The sequence below is a fragment of the Podarcis melisellensis genome (genome assembly GCF_964234715.1).
Source record: "Podarcis melisellensis genome assembly, chromosome: 2".
Taxonomy (NCBI): domain Eukaryota; kingdom Metazoa; phylum Chordata; class Lepidosauria; order Squamata; family Lacertidae; genus Podarcis; species Podarcis melisellensis.
Genome location: NC_138529.1, coordinates 102,562,262 through 102,579,087, shown reverse-complemented (window position 1 = coordinate 102,579,087; position 16,826 = coordinate 102,562,262). Strand labels below are relative to the sequence as shown.

At 44.6% G+C, this 16,826-nt stretch overlaps 2 protein-coding genes across 5 annotated transcripts in view; one reads left to right on the top strand and one right to left on the bottom strand.

The window, feature by feature from the left end:
* The window catches only part of PXK (PX domain containing serine/threonine kinase like), a 50,274-nt gene extending 43,208 nt beyond the window's left edge, over positions 1-7,066 (top strand). For 2 of the 4 annotated variants that reach the window (XM_081902389.1, XM_081902387.1), the window contains exon 18: positions 5,964-7,066. In XM_081902389.1, coding sequence (XP_081758515.1) covers positions 5,964-6,175 — 212 coding nt within the window. In that variant the 3' untranslated portion in view covers positions 6,176-7,066. The remainder of the gene's footprint in view (positions 1-5,963) is intronic. The other 2 variants (XM_081902390.1, XM_081902388.1) reach the window with 1 other exon arrangement.
* Positions 7,067-7,302: 236 nt separating this feature from the next.
* PDHB (pyruvate dehydrogenase E1 subunit beta) lies at positions 7,303-16,150 on the bottom strand. The gene is made up of 9 exons (XM_081903065.1): positions 15,993-16,150; positions 14,075-14,182; positions 13,913-13,975; positions 13,725-13,760; positions 13,320-13,605; positions 10,788-10,898; positions 9,613-9,704; positions 8,571-8,712; positions 7,303-7,823 (listed from the first exon to the last, which is right to left on the bottom strand). The coding sequence occupies exons 1-9, from the start codon at positions 16,110-16,112 to the stop codon at positions 7,678-7,680; spliced, it is 1,104 nt and encodes a 367-aa protein (XP_081759191.1). The 5' UTR covers positions 16,113-16,150; the 3' UTR covers positions 7,303-7,677.
* Positions 16,151-16,826: the final 676 nt, after the last annotated feature.

Genomic DNA, 16,826 nt, shown 5'->3' with positions numbered 1-16,826 from the left:
TTTAGCTGGATGATTGCTTTTTAAACATTTTTTTCTTTTTAATGTCGAAAACCACAGTATCGATGTCTCTACGAAGACATTGATGAAAGGGCAAAGAGGTACTCTTCGCTGTTAGCAGTTAAGAAAACAATATTTTCCTTTGCAGCCTTTTGAAATGTGTAATATAGGTTGACACTCAAGGAATTGTAAGAGAAGGAGGCATGAAGGAAAATAAGAACTGGCCCCTGAAGGACACACACACCCACACACCACAGAATAACAAGCACAAGAGTGGGTGAATTGCAAGATGCAGTCCAGTATATTTTGGTGCTACCAGAACCCCCCAAAATTTATCCCCATGATGGTAAAAGTGTTACCTAGATTGAAATAAATTTGTAAGCCAATGTAGTCAAGTAGGCAGGTGGAGTGCCTTGGCCAAGTTCAATCACCTCTCAGCCATGAGACTCGCTAGTTGACCTTGGATCACTATCTACAGTTCCAGGAGAGATTGTAGGCAGTAATCAGTTGCCCTTCAATGGTAGCATGAATTATTTCACGTGAGAGTGGGCTGCTCATGTTTTTGCAGCCAGCGAGTTGACCCTGAGCAGCCCCTTAGTGCTGTGGGAATATTCTGTAGCACAAGGATGGGGAATCTGGTCCTACAGAAATTGTTGAGCAACAGTTGCCACCATCCCTTTCCATTGGCCAAGCTGGTTGAGGCTAGCAACATCTGGAGACCACAGCACATGATTTGTTGGCAAGGGCAGGAGTGGTGATATTCCACTAGCAGAGATCATTTCCTACCCACCTGTCTTGTTCTTCCCCACCCCCACCCTGCCCGGAATGCGGTAGTGGGAGATGTTACACACAGAGATTTCTCCAGAGCTAAAATAGCTTAAGTATGAACAGGTTTGAACTGAGCTGGCTTTATTGATGGTATAGATGGAAAAAGACACAATAGCCTTGGTTTTTTAGCTAGGTGCTGTTGGCTTCAGTTGGCTGTAATTAATGTATTTACTCGAATGTCATGCACACCTTTTATGGCCAAATTACATCGCAAAAATCAGGGTGCACATTAGATTTGATGGTGTGTTTACATTCGCCAGCAAATACTTTATTGGTTTCAAGGTTTTGAAAATGGAAGTGTGGGTTAGATTTGATGGTGCATTGGATTCGCGTAAATGCGGTAATCTTTCATGCTGGAATGGGGGGAGGGAATCTGCAAATTACTGGATGCAAACTAGAAAGATAAAGGACATCATTAGGTTCTTTTATCATCCTCTTTGATGCTAGGGAGTGTGGCCAGTTTGCCCTTCCATTTTAGTCCTATAATTTATAACAGGGCAAATTCTAATAAGCAGTAAATCCTTTAGTCCAGGCATCCCCAAACTCGGTCCTCCGGATTTTTTTGGGACTACAATTCCCATCATCCCTGACCGCTGGTCCTGTTAGCTAGGGATGATAGCAGTTGTAGTCCCAAAATGTCTGGAGGGCCGAGATTGGGGGTGCCTGCTTTAGTTAATAGATGTGGATTGAATTGGCTGAAGATTGCTGTTTCATCGAATAGTTGTTTGTTAAATCGTAACGGTGCGTTTGGGCAAATGCTTGATTTTAGGGAGTTTAGTGGAAAAGAAATTCTGCTGAACGTACCAGACCTCCTAGCCTGTATTACGATTCCTTTGCTTTTGCCAATCAACATAATCTTCCAAGTGAAATACTGCTTAATTAAAAAAAGGAGAAACAGCAAGTGGCAATATCGGCAGATTTAACAGATTGAGCAATTACCGTATTTTTCGCACTATAGGACGCACCGGACAATAGGACACACCTTGTTTTAGAGGGGGGAGAACAATAAAAAAAAATTCTCCCCCTCTCTGCCCAGCGCCCCTTCAGTGAAGCGGCAGGAGGCGCTGCCCAGAGAGGGGGAGAATTTCCCCCCTCTTGTTTTCCCCCTCTAAAACAAGGTGCCGTTTAAGGTACGTTCAGTCGCCTTCAGGCGGCTACCTTGGAAGCCTGGAGAGGGAGAGGGGTCGGTGCGCACTGACCACTCTTGCTCTCCAGGCTTCAAGTTCCTTTCGACCTGCTCTTTGGGGCTGGCGGGGGAAGCCCACCACCAGCCCCAAAGAGCAGGTCTGGGAGCAGCGGAAAGGCGCACAGCGGAGAGGCAGCTGCCATAGCCACGCGTCACCTCTCCAGCTGGGAGAGGGTCGTGGGGCTATGGCTTCTTTAGCCCCACGCGCGCTCTCCCGGCTGGAGTGGTGGCGCGCGGCTAAAGAGGCTCCTGCCATAGCCGCGCATCACCTCCCCAGCCAGGAGAGGGTCGCGGGGCTATGGCTTCTTCGCTCTATAGGACTCACACACATTTCCCCTTCGTTTTTGAAGGGGAAAAAGTGCGTCCTCTAGAGCGAAAAATACGTTAGTCTGCTCATATGAGTAGCGTGTAAAAGAACAAAGGAGGAAATTCTAGGAATTCATGTGGAGATTTTTATGAGTGATGGTTCGTATTGCCTGAGTAATGTAATTCCTCCACATGGAGGAAAGCATTTCTGCTATAGAAGATGGGTGTATATGCTTTTGAGAGAGAGTGGGGAGGGGAGTGGTCTTTGCACCTTCTTAAATGAGTATTATGGGCGCTTTTGACACTGGTGCAGCAAGACCCCACTCAGAATTCCCTAGTGAAACAGAAGTCGGGAGTAAAGTCGGCAAGGAGAATTAGGAGTATTTAATTCTAACAGACACACAAGCTGGAAGCAGAATGTTTGGATCACCCCGCTCCATCCCCTATTTGCTATCTGAAAAGACAAATCAAGGCCATTCTAACTGGAATGTTTTTCAAAATTATGTTTAGTGATGCAACATAAGTACCCAGTGTAAAAGCCCAAGTACTATTTCTAGTAACTGAGGGTGGTGACTTTGTGAATTCCTAAGTGTAGAAAGCTGCCTTTCATTGGATTCTTGGCATTTTCATCTGTCACTGTAATTGCAAGCAATGCGCCTTGGCATCCTTTTGCTTTCGATCTTTTGTTCCTAGCATTCTGCAACTAATTTTGCATTCTCAGTTGGTTCTTACGGTCGGTGCATTTTTACCTATATGTATCTAGCTTTTTATACCACCTCCTTTCACTTGGTTGGTTGAATGTTACTCGTCTTCGCAACCTGCTGTGTTTAGATGTCTCAGGGATGGTTGTGCTTGTTTGGGATGCTGTTTTTTGTTTTAAACAAACTCAATATGTATTTGCCGCTTGATCGTGCTCAGCTGGTAGCATGCTGCTGTTTCTCCCCATGTTCTTCCTTTGTCACCCCATCATGCATTCTTTGCCATGCTGTACATTTTCTTTCCTGCAGCCTTCTTCAGTTCTCTCTGAGCTCTCTCCCTCCTGCCCCCCCCCCCAAAGCATTAAACTGATTATCAACTGAATCAAAGCATTTAGAAATATTGTTGCTGGAGAAAGTGTTTCAAAGGGATTTCTCTATGAAGAACTTGAAACCAGATCCGTCGCTGCCATTAGCATGTCAAAGATGGTGCCTACATGTGGCTTTAAGCTGATGTGCCGTGAGATAGGGACTGTCAGGCTGGCTTTTGTCTCCTGAACGGAGCGGGAGGATGAAAAAGCGATTGCACTTGGGAGAAGGACCTTAATACAGTGTTGCTTCTCCATGCCTGCTGTGATAAGCAGCAGCTCTGCCAACATTTTAGGCAGGATTTGGGTGCTGTTGTGGTGCAAATGTACACAGGGTGTTGTACAACGTTGCCAGCAGCTGCGTTGGGTGTGGAAAGTTGATCTTGGCTTGCAGGCCACCTCTAACCTGCTAAAGCCTTTCTACTCACCCTCTGCACTTGCCTAGGGGTTACCTGCTCTGTGGGAAAGGACTTTAGCTGCCAGGATGTTCTGTTTACCTATAGTCTAGTTTGGTCTGGGATGCGGGTGGCGCTGTGGGTTAAACCACAGAGCCTAGGACTTGCCGATCAGAAGGTTGGCGGTTCGAATCCCTGCGACGCGGTGAGCTCCTGTCAACCTAGCAGTTCGAAAGCACGTCAAAGTGTAAGTAGATAAGTAGGTACTGCTCCGGTGGGAAGGTAAATGGTGTTTCCGTGCGCTACTCTGGTTCGCCAGAAGCGGCTTGGTCATGCTGGCCACATGACCCGGAAGCTGTACACCGGCTCCCTCGGCCAGTAAAGCGAGATGAGCACCGCAACCCCAGAGTCGGCCACGACTGGACCTAATGGTCAGGGGTCCCTTTACCTTTACCTTTAGTTTGGTTACCTTTAGTTTCCCATATCCATAAAAAATCTGGCTTTTCAAACATCTTTTATTCTGACAATCATAATACAGTGGACACTCGGGTTGCGAACGTGATCCGTGTGGGACACGCGGGTTGCAATTTGGTGCTTCTGCACATGCGCGACCACCGAAACCCGGAAGTAACCCGTTCCAGTACTTCCGGGTTTTGGCGGTCCGTAACCCGAAAAAACACAACCTGAAGCGTCTGTAACCCAAGGTATGACTGTATTTGATAAATCATTTTATTACATACATGGAGAAGATAAGGGCAATTCAACAAATGTGTGATTGCTAGGAGGAGGACCTGGTCTACCTCCTGGAGGAATTCCTGAAACCGCTTAGTATCAAGCAAACTCAAAAGCCTTCCACGTGCGTTCTTCTCTTTGACTTCAGCAGTGGGTTGGGGCACAGATGCTGGAGAGCAGACCCACGTGAACTCTTTTGCCATTCAACGCTTATATGGCAGTGGTGGGAAACCTGTGGCCTTCCAGAAGTTGGGCTCCCAACTCCCTATCGGCCCAGCCAGCGTGGCCAATGCTCAGGGATAACTGTAGTCCAACCACATCTGGAGGGCCACAGGCTCCTCGCCCCTGCTGTGTGGGTTTTCTCCATAGTACCAAGCCACTAAGAGGATACAGTGACTTTTGTCTTTCAAGCCAGTGATAACAGTGAAGTCCTGGGTAGGTACTAGTGCAGGCACCTATAAAATAAGAATGTTTTGTTGTTTTTAATAGTGCTCTTTCCAGGGTGCTGTTCTGCATTTCTAGATATGCTGGCCCGGTGCCTATACCCAAGGTATATTTTCAGAGGTGGGTGGATCGTCGGTGTAGATTAAAACCGAAAAAGAAATTAGCCTTCTGGCTATCAGCTGCAGTTACTTCTACCCCATTTTCCAAAGAGAGAATTATAGCTATGGCAGCCTCTTAGCTCTGTTATGGCACTCTGTTCGTATCCTGGAAGAGCTAATCCTGAAGTTGTTACTGCTGTGCTTGTCAGGGATAATGTATAACGCAGGGAGAAATGCCTGTTCCTGTTTTGGGCCGTGAACCAAAATGCCATTGTGTGCAATGCACAAAAGGACCCTATGCCTATCTAAGCAAGACTTCCAACTGTGGTCCTTGCCTTAGCTGCGCATGGAAAGCAGGCACCAGCTTTCACTCAGCATTCATGTAAATTCAAAGATGGAGCGTGTTACTGAGTTAGGTGGTGGTCAGTTTGAGGCAGATGTTCCTTGCAATGCTTCTCTACTTGGCGTCTAGAAATAATGTTTGGAAGGCCAATGTATTGCTTGTACAAGCTGAGCCAATGCTGTTTGGCTGCATCCCACAAGCTACGGGACGTAGGCAATATATCACTGGTCTACAGCCCAGCCCTGGAATGATAATTATTTCCTGCTCCAGTTTGCTTGTCCACATGACCATGCATTGCAAGGACCATAAAACATCTTAGTGTGACTTACTTGTCCTGCCTGCCCTTTTAATCTATTCTCATCCTTCTCCTGTATGCCTGTATTCTTGTCCATTTTTAAGTTATTATTTTTTAACCTGAAATCATCTTGGCTTTTCTTTTTGCATGCTTTCCTACCGTACTCTTTTCTTTTGTACATTGGGCAGTTTTCGCAGATGTGTTATTTTATCCAGCAGTATCTTGCTTTCATGGGTTTCGGTTTCTGACTGTGTGTTACGTCTATTATCTTCCCAGCAGCAGGCGTCTCGACAATTCCTTCGCCGCCGCCGCTGCCGCCGCCAGCAGCTCCCCCTCCTCCTCCTAATTTGGATATGGCAACGCAGCCTGACCTGCGGCCTGTCAACAGCACAAGCCGGGGCGCCTTACTCAGCTCAATTCAGAATTTCCAGAAAGGAGGTCTGAAGAAAACAGAAACCTGTGACTACAGTGCTCCTAGAATCAGCTGAAACTGTTCATACTGACCCAGCTTGGGGTATCCCCTGTGTTCTAGGAACAAATCTTAAATAACTATTTGATATAGCCACTGCCTGGTGGCGTCTTGTTTTACAGCTGCTTGTTTAGAGCCATTTCAAGCTCCTTCCCACTCCCTCCCCCCCTTAGCACAATCTCTTAACTGAGTAGCAGTACCGTGTCAAATTGCTTTGCCGTTTCGGAGGGTGAAGTGTCGATTCTGGTTTAAAGGAACCCTCCTTCTTTTAGGGGGGGTGGGATCTTGTTTTTGGCTATGTTGTATTCCTTCTAATAGAATAAAAATAGCTCGACAACAGCAGTTCATTTTCTGAGACCTGCTTCTGAAAGTTTAAAACCCGGTACATCAAGATTTGATGCATTGAATTAGCTTTAATTATGCTAAACATTCACTCAGTCTGAAAGTTAACACTGGTGAGAGATTTTAGGCTTGGTCTCCCTTTCTTCTCTGCTCTGTAAAGTCCTGAGCATTACTCTTAATACTATTGAAAGGCCTGTTAACCTAAGATGGCTCTGCTTTAAAAGAGGAGTAATTCAAGCAAGTTAGTTTTGTAATGAGCTTGTGTTACGCTTAAATTGGGAGTTGCAGGGCGTTTCCATCAAACCAAAATCTACAGCAATGTGAGATGTGTTGTTGAAGTGGGTGTTAACAAAAGAGCTCCATAATTTAATGTTAGTGAAAAGATGCCCTTCTTGATTTGCTCAAACTCTTAAATTGCACTTTAAAGGATTATCGCTAGATTTTTAAAGTTGAGTATACACCAGTGTTTGTTACTATGCAGAGTGTCATTGTGTATAAGATTTCATGTAACCTATTATATTATTCAGTCATATTTTTATTAAAATAAATGTTAATGGAATTTCAATAATGCTGGAACACACTTCAATGTTAATTACCACGTCTGTGGTGAAAAATGTGAATGTCTTGAAGCTTTAAAATTCCATTTATCTATGTGGTTTTGGCAAAGATACTTTGCAGCACCTTCAGCCTTACATTAATGTGCACTAATTTCTGAAAGAAGACAATTCAGCCTGTATCAAATGTTTCCTCACAGGCCGCTTCCATTTTGGACTATTTCACATCAGAAAGATACTTTCCTTTCCCTTTGTTAATGTACTTTTATTTCCAAGCCTTGTAAGTTACAAAACAAGCAGGAGCAGCAAGAGACTGTTCCTCAGACACTAGAGCTGCTAATCAGAGCAAGCCTGATCACCGTGTACAATGATAAACAGAACACTTCATCTTGCAACGAGAGTTCTTTAGAGAATTACAATTATTACAATTTTAGGCCATCTGCATCTCCCTTGGGGAGGGAGCACATGCCTTGCAACAGACAACGTAGTTATTGCTCTTCCCCTGCCAAAGGCCTATATCCTATACAAGGCCAGCTATGTATACAATCGCTTGCAATATACATTCCACAAACTTTTTTTTTTTTACTCCAGAAGAACAACATCCACATACAGCATATACACAGAACTAGATATTTAGCGTTTTCTTCACTGCAAGAATTATGTCTTTTACTTGAGGTATGCAGTTCTCCTCCAAGATCTTTGCATAAGGCATGGGAACGTCAGCCCCGGTGACACGCACAACGGGTGCGTCAAGGTGGTTGAAAGCAGGACCTGAAAGCAGAAAGGTTCATCTCTCAAAAGCTGAAGAAATCTCCGTCAGTACAAACTAAGTCAGTGGCTGGGGTGATACAGGTTACAGCCCACACTGATAACTGCCTCTAGCTTAGAAAAAGGGCTATGAGGAGACAGTGAACCCAAAAATACCTACCCAAGTCCCTGCCTAAGAAACACTACCTATTCTTGCATTTCAGCAGCAGGTAAAGGGAGCAGCAAGCTCAAAGATCACGTAGGTTTGTTTCATTTATAGCCCGTTTTTCCTCCAAGCAGGGCAAGGTGGCACATTGAAAGTTGTAGGGAGAAGAATAGAAGATGCTTATTCCATGCGGTTTGTGGAATAGCCTGCCTGCAATCTATAATGCAATAAACTCCATTGGGTTTGTACAGTAGGGTTTTATAAAGCCGTGGGCTCATTGATGACCCGCTAATCTAAGAATACATTTTCCTTTTAAGTGGGAGAGAAGGCTGCTACTACAAATGGGATGGTCCTGCATTGCAGCAGATTAAATAAATGTACTTTGGGCAAATAATCGGAGCAAATTCAATTCAAGGACCTAAACGTGGGACAGGGAGCCTGTGGCCCTCAAACTTGCCATCAGCCTCGGTCAGCATGAAGAATGGTCATGGATAATGGGTGATGCAGTCCAGCCCCACCTGGAAGACTAGAGGTTCCCCACTGCTGATCTAATTTCTAGCTTCTCAAGAAAATAGCAAGGTCAGACACGAGATAATCCCAAATACCTTCCATAATCCTGGCACAAATTTCAGCTCCTACCCCAAACTGGGGCCAGCCACCTTCCACTGTTACAAGATTATTTGTCTTCATGACACTGGATTCAATAGCTTCGATATCCATTGGCCTAATGGTGCGGAGGTTTATCACCTGGAGAGAGATCATTTCTGATTAACTTCAGCCGAGTCTGAGCAGAAAAGAGGTTATGAAAAATAAACCAGCATAAAAACTGAGCCATCATCTGTCTAATAACAAAAGCCCTGCGGGATCAAACCAAAGGCCCGTCTAGTCCAGCACTCTGTTCTCACAGTGGCCAACCGGGACATGAACGCAACAGTCCTCTTCCTATTTGCCATTCCTATCAACTGGTATTCTCAAATCTTGGACACCATGTAAGTCAACTGGTTAATTAAATCTGTACATATTTGCTGCCTTAAAACAGCACCTGTGATCTGCAGTTTTTAATAAGGACCTATGTGGAAAAATAACTTTTAAAAAGATGTATTACCTGATTAAAACGGTGCCCCAAATTGAAAGTTTTATCAAGTAATTCACAGCTCAGTGGCACTGTGCCAGGTTCAAGGCCCTGTGGCCTTTTGTTTGAAAGAGAAAAAAAAGATTTTGGTCTGTAGGGCCAAGAATAGACCTGAGTTCTTAGATAGCTGGTGGAAGTCATAGTATACAACAACTGACTTGGGATAAGGCAGCTTCATATAGTGAATTGGTATAATTTATACATATCAGATAGTTCAGCCTCTCAGTGCAAAGTTTGGATTTGACACAACCCTTCTCCAACTCATGCAAGATGAATTGAAATTCAAGCAATTGCTCTCTTCTGCTGCCTGTAGCTAACTTGCCCCAGCTCTGCAAAGTTCACTGAAGAGAACTGCCAAGAAAACAGTGGAACTGATCTGTATTAAGTAGCTTACAGAACACTGCGATGCCACAACTTTGTTAGCTGTGGAGTAGAAGCTTAAGAGGGTTTCTTCAATGTGGATTCTCATGGAACCGACCACACACACACACACAAACACACACACACATACATACCTCACAGTCCACCCCGTCTTTAGCAAGAACAGCAGCTGCTTCCAGACAGTGGCTGACGGGTCGTGAATGAGACACTATGGTAATGTGGGTTCCTGAAACACACAGGCTGGTGAGGATTGAGAATTACAACGTCGTTAACTTTAGCATGCAGACATATTCTTAAGAACAGAAGATTATCTAGCAGTCGCCACCCGGTCAACTTCTTTTAACCTCTTAAACCAAACAGCTTATGATCCTTTATAGAATGGTAAATGATTACAGCCATTTATCAGCATGCAATAATGCACATTAAAAACCTTATTCCAGCATGATATAAAAAATTATCCAAACCAGGTCAAAACAGTAATTATGCAACTCATCCCATGAATTAGTAAAGAGTTGTCCTTTCGGGCCTTTTAAAACAGATACCCTGTAGAATTGTGTTCCACAATAGTGGAGTCGCCACTGAAAACACCTTCATTCATATTAGTGCCAAGTAAGATCAGAACACAGTGCTCTTTATTACTGTTAAACTTGAGATATCCAAGCACTCGTGTACTTATTGACAGCAAGGAAAAGTAGAATTCAAAAAAGCTAGTTTACTAGGCAAAAGAAGTATTTGCCCTTCTGTGATTATTGAACCTTCTAAAATAAAAGGAGCGGGGAGAACGGCAATGAAAGACAGAAGGAATTCAGACACTGACAGGCCACCTGTGGCAAACAAATCTCCAAACCATGGAATTTCCATAAGCCTCACAAATCCAGAGAAAGCTGCTGGGCAAAGAGGGTTGGGCTTACAACGTGAAGTGACCGATTGTCCTACAGTGCTATAGTCAAGGAAGAGCTTCACCACCGTCCCCTCAAAAAAAGGCATAATCTCTTCTAAAGCCAACTCAACTTCTGGATGGTCTTTTGGGTAGTGAGAAAACAAGGCATTCTCACTGAATCCCAATGTATAGAGAAACACACACTTTCACAGAGAAGAACTAGTAATTTCAAATATGCATATATATTAGGAATTAATGGATATGCATCTGGGATGGGAAGAACATTGGGTAGCTTTGCACATAAAAGGGTTGTGCTGCAAGCAAAAGAAACGCATTTTAAGAAGAAAGCACAGTGTTTCTCTGATAGATACAGTAAAAGAACACAGCAGGGTCTTGCCTTGTTCAGTAAAAACAGCTAGTTTTGCTTACCTTGCTTTTCTACCTTCGCCTTTCCGATAGGAACAACAAAGTCCTTTGATAGGACTTCCTCCGACATTTCAAAGGGCACACCGTACATCAACTCGTTTTCCAACATTACAACTAGAAAGGCAATTTTAGAAATAGGTACATGTGAACTATATGATGCATTTCTCCAAATCTCTGGTGAGCCGCAATAATTGGTTTTGTGGTCAAAGACTCCTAGGACATGTCAGAAGAGAACACCACCCCCACATTCCAAGTTTGGTACTATAGAGAAGGGATTGGGTCTTGATCCAGCAGGTACAACATGCCAAGGGAGAACTTGTCCTGGCTTAAGCAGCCTGTGTGAGGCACACAGGATCCAAAGTCCTGAGGATGCCTAAGATATGCAAGTATTTTGACATCATCCATTATGCAGCAGACACCAATTTGAAATATTCAAGTGGAAGTTAAGGATGTGTGCGTGGGGAAATGACCCAGCTCACTCTCCAATACTAACCTTATGCAGTCATCTGACCCATATCAGCTGAATTGATACCATGAACAGCATGAATTGATACCATGAACAGCCCCAAATTAGGAGAGAGGGAAAAAAAAGAACTGGGCTCTGACTTTTCTTTCAGAGGAGAAAGTAGCTCATCTAGTTAATATAGGGCTTTCAAAAAAACAACAACCAGCCAAGCAAAGCTTTCTTCCAAATTGAAGCTGGCCAAATGAGCAAAGGATATAAAATTCTGTAGTTCTCAGTACTTTGAGCTCATCCATTTTTATTTGTTCTTAACCCTTTGGGATAAAGTAGAATGCTTCAATAATGTTGAGGGAGCAGCTGCTCAAAGTTTAAAGCCAGAGCAGCGCTAGATTAGTAGATGGGAATGCCTTTGTCACCAGACACCTTTCTTCACCTTTCTATACTGGAATCTAACCTCCTGTATGGGACGTGGGTGGCGCTGTGGGTTAAACCACAGAGCCTAGGACTTGCCAATCAGAAAGTCAGTGGTTCGAATCCCCGCAACGGGGTGAGCTCCTGTTGCTCGGTCCCTGCTCCTGCCAACCTAGCAGTTCGAAAGCAGGTCAAAGTGCAAGTTGATAAATAGGTATCGCTCCGGTGGGAAGGTAAATGGCATTTCCATGCGCTGCTCTGGTTCACCAGAAGCGGCTTAGTCATGCTAGCCACATGACCTGTATGCTGGCTCCCTCGGCCAATAAAGCGAGATGAGCGCTGCAACCCCAAAGTCGGTCACGACTGGACCTAATGGTCAGGGGTCCCTTTACCTTTTAACCTCCTGTACCTGAAGTCCTAATCCATAAGCCGCACTGCTGGAGGGGACTGGGATCCAATGGACATCCCAGTCCGATGGCCTCCAATGAGGGGGCCCTGCTGCTGCGGAGGCCCCCACTACAGTCATGGAAAGCCTGGTGAAGGGAAGTGCTATCACTAGTGCTGTGTCTTTTAGGTAGTAGCCAACAGGAAGCCCTCAGTTTCAGAGGCAGAGTTAGGCCAACCACGGACCCACTGGATCCTATGCTGGTCCAACTCCAGAGCTGGCACAGTAAAAAACAAAACACAAATATGTAAACCAAGAACCACCACCCCTGCCTTGGGCCAGTGTTAAGTGTCAGAGCCTCAGTTATGACCACTGTGTTCTGTCCTGCTGCTCTCCTGGCAGAGCTAGGATTGCTCTACAATCTTCTCTAAGGGTGTTGTACCCATGCAAAGTCCTTTGAAGTCTCTTCCCTCCACTACCGCTATGAAATCATAATTCTGACCAAACTGAAAACATAGCATTTAAATGAATGTACGCTATTTTGGTATGTTCTGGCCTGCACAATGATAAACTGGCTGAGATCCAAAGAACTGATGAGGCTTATGTCAGCAGCACACATGAGGCCAATCTAAGTTTAACTCCCCACAGTTTCTAAAGTAGTTTGATATGCTCCATGGGAGACTTCTGTTGATGAAAGGTACTTCTAGAGTTACCATGGAACTTGCTGCACAACTCTTTAGATCTCGGTCATGACAATATTATTTTTTTTGGAAGGGGGAGGAGAGAGCTGAAGATTTATTTCCAAATGCAACATCTGAAGCTCACACTCCAGCTCAAGCTAAACACCAAGCTTGACTTGAAGGAACACTAATAGAAGAACAATTCCTCTAAAAGGGAGCAATTATGTTGTTCATTTGCTACCTTTGTACACAACATTGTAGCCATAATGGTTTCGTAGGCAAAACACACAACTTTATAGCTAAGAACAACCCGCCTCTTAAAACAAATGCAAAAGGAAATCATTCAAAAAGCAAAAATGTTTCCTTAATCTAGTATCTGAAAGGATACCCAAACTGTTTTCTTCTCCTCCTGCAAAGGGAATGAAAGACTGCACACTACCCCAGCTAAATATCGGACACTCAACATGATGCAGACACCACAAATTAGATTTGTTTCTGACACCCAATGCCCTGCATAAAATGTTTAATGCAGGTAAATGACCCAATAAACTAACACTTTAGCATTACACCCGCACAGATATCTTGGCTTCATATACCTGGATTGTTATCCCGGATTGCGGCTTTAAGGAGACCCTTTGCATCCTCCGAATTCCAGGGGCTGACTACTTTCAGTCCAGGGCAGTGCCCATACCAGGATGCAAAACACTGGGAATGCTGGGCTGCAACACCTGCCGAGGCTCCGTTTGGGCCCCTGAAGACAATAGGGACAGGTACCAAACCTGAAGACATGTAGTAGGTTTTGGCAGCTGAGTTTATAATCTGATCAATAGCTTGCATGGAGAAGTTGAAGGTCATGAATTCACAAACAGGTCTCAAGCCAGCCTGTGAAGACAAAGTAGCTATGTTAATAGCCATTCCCAAGTTGCTTTTTAAACGGTGAATTAATGGCACTATTTTGTATTTAAGAGGCATTTCTTAATACACATATGGAAGGTACATACCATGGCAGCTCCTACAGCAATTCCAGTAAAGCCCATCTGGGGGGGAAGGAAGAACAAAGTGTGACGAAAACTAAAATTTAAATCATAACTATCTGAAAATATATTTCGGGAAAACTAGACGACTTATTGCACTTTTTCGGATTAAATACTAAAATAGAAAAAAATTAAAATGTATTATGAATTCATACCTCTGATATAGGAGTATCTATTATCCTCTTATCGCCATATTTCTTCCAAAGTCCTCTGCTAATCTGTAGGTTTAAAAAAGAGGGTTGTGGTATTGCTATTTATAACTTTTTAAGAAATGCACAGATTATGCTGCCCTTCTAATTACTGCATCATCTTCTTACCTTGTATGCCCCATCATACTGGGCAACTTCCTCCCCCAGAAGGAAAACCTTCTCATCCCTCTCTAACTCCTCATCCAGGGCCTGGTTTAAAGCATCACGGACAGTCACCTATTAATGAGAAGACATATTTAGGTCACAATTCACAAACCATTTCTTTTTGTTATTAGGAACCTTGAGCTTTTTGGAAGAAAGGTAGGATATGATTTTTTTTTTTAATGGCTTTAGCGTAATCCCACCATAATCAAGGAGGAAAGTTGGTTGGAAACTTCCATGGCTGAAAGCAAATGAATGTCTCGGGCTAACCTAGGATCTCACGGAAGGAGTGGGAAAGGTTAGGGTTCGGGTCACATTCATATTTTCTGTGGAACTCCCTTTTGTCTGACTAGGATTTTCCCAAGAGACACAGAATATTTGTGAGCTCCAGGCTAGATCCTGACAGCAGTTCCTGGAGATGAGATACCTGTTGACACTAAGTCAATTCTAAAGGACAATTCTAAACCGCCAGGCAGATTTCCTTTGGCGATTTAAATATCAAATCAAAGTCATCCCTTATAGATCAAGGAAGATTGTTGTATAACTTTGTTTTCTTTACAAATTTCATGGGTCATGTCAGCAGCAGCAATGCTTAACTGAAATTTGTAAAGAAAACCTCTGTTGCACCACATGGGATGTGGGTTGGATGGTGCAGAAATGTCCCTCTGTCCAGCCCCCGAGGGATCGCCTGGTCTTTGCCTCCAGAGTGATGCCAGCAGGCCTATTCTGCCTGCTGGTGCTTGCTCAGTATTGTCTACTTTCACTGACAGTGACTCCTCTCAAGAGCCCTCACCCGTCAATGAACTCTGAGCAATCGATTAATCTGAGCATGGATCTGGGTGCTCGCTGTGTGACAGCTGCATGACCGGCTTCAGGAAATTCAAGCTGAAGGCTACCTGATGGCTTGTTTTGCCCCTTGAGACATGTTAACATTTTTGTATGCTACACCAACATGGTTACGAGATCGGAGAAGACTGAATTTGTACATGAGTGCACATTAAATTCATAAACAGATAAGGATGCAATATGGAAACAGCAATAGAGCTTCCTAGAAAAAGAGATTTGTGAATGCAAGCACATACATACCCCTTTCCCACCACCATTTATTTCTTCTTTTCCCCATGTATAATTTCAAAACCTGCCCCAAAGACGCTCACTCAGTTCTCTACTTCAAAACCTCATCCCCACACCTGAACAGTAATGTAAACTGTTTCTAATTTTACGCTAAGCCATCATTATAAATAAATACAATAACAATAATAAACCAGGCAGAGGGCCTTCTCAGTAGTGGCACCCGCCCTGTGAACACCCTCCCACCAGATGTCAAGGAAATAAATCTGTTTTTTAGAAGACATCCGAAGACAGCCCTGTTTAGGAAAGTTTTTAATGTTTGATGCTTTAGCATGTTGTTAATATTCAGCTCAGAGTGACTGGGGAAACCCAGCCAGATGGGCGGGGTATAAATAATAAATAATTACAATTATAATATTATGACTGCAATCAAGAGGAAGGATGTGAGGATATGCCAGAGCTCAGGCTTTCCCCAGTAGCTTCAATAGTATTTACCGGGGCGGGAAGAAGAGGACGTCAGAGAGCGTGCAGTCGCAAAAGGGGCAACTGTGTCTCTGAGCAAGTGCAGAGTGTCCTTTTCTGCCTTTCAAGGCTGGGATGCCAAGGCGCCCCCGGGAGAAAGAGGGCCTTCCGTTTCAAGCGCTAAAGCAGAGAGTTGGGCGGCGGGAAGGCGACGTATAAACAAATATATCATAATAATTCTATCCGGCTACAGAAAGGGATGCGACCTCTGCTTTGCTGCAGCAGCAACTGCCCCGCTATAACCTTGCCCCGAAGGTCGCCTCGGTCCCCGCTCCCTCACGAGCGCCCGTACCTGAGCAGCGGCAGCCGCAGAGGCGTGGAACCGCCGCCGCGGAAGTCCGCCGAAGCGCCCGGCCGCCACCAGCTGCGAGCAGCGCACCAGACCCCGCAGTGGCCCCGCTGCCGCCGCCATCTTGGATGTGCCCTCAACCCTGCGCGAGGCTCAGCGTAACTCTTACGCGGCGCGCCCTATGCCAGCCTCGTTCGCCGTCGTCGCCTAGCAACGAGAAAGCAGCACGGGGCAGGGGTGCGCCCTTCCGTGACGCTCCTTCGTGCCTCACTTCCGCCATGAGTTGAGAACGCTGGCGCCCATTGGCTAGACTCGACCGAGGCGGGCCCTGCCGTTTGATGGACGGCTCGTTGCGTCAATCCGTGCGCTTCATGGGTGACGTTGGTAGCAGCTTCATTAAGCTCAGGGTTTGGCTGTCAAATGTCTTGGGGAGGGAAGGGGGTGCATTTCATTCCACCCACCTGGCTAGGAACTAATTAACTGAGAAGCCTTGTTTATTTATCACATTTATATCCCGCCTTTACTCCCAAGGAGCACAAGCTAGAGTACATGGTCCTTTCCCCTCCCCATTTTAAATAATTAATTAATATAAATAATAATATAAACAAACAAACCAAAATAATAATTATCCTCACAACAACCCTTGAGGTAGTTTAAGTTGAGAGATGGTGACTGGCCCGAGGTCATCGCTGAGAAAAGGGATTTGAATCCTACTCTTCCAAGCCCTGGTCTAGTAACCACTGCACCACAGTGGCTGCCTGAAAGCCTTTGAAGTATCTGAAATTTCTTCCCCTGATGCAGCTTGCCTGTGTCTGCAAAAGTTTTGATGTGACCCTA

Bases quoted from the DNA above. Each gene is read 5' to 3' on its own strand.
- PDHB (XM_081903065.1), bottom strand. From the start codon at position 16,112: ATGGCGGCGGCAGCGGGGCCACTGCGGGGTCTGGTGCGCTGCTCGCAG. The intron at 9,705-10,787 runs GTAAGCAAAACT...TGTGTGTTTCAG, and splicing joins GGCGAAGGTAGAAAAGCAAG to GAACCCACATTACCATAGTG. The intron at 8,713-9,612 runs GTATGTATGTGT...ATCTCTCTCCAG, and splicing joins AAGACGGGGTGGACTGTGAG to GTGATAAACCTCCGCACCAT.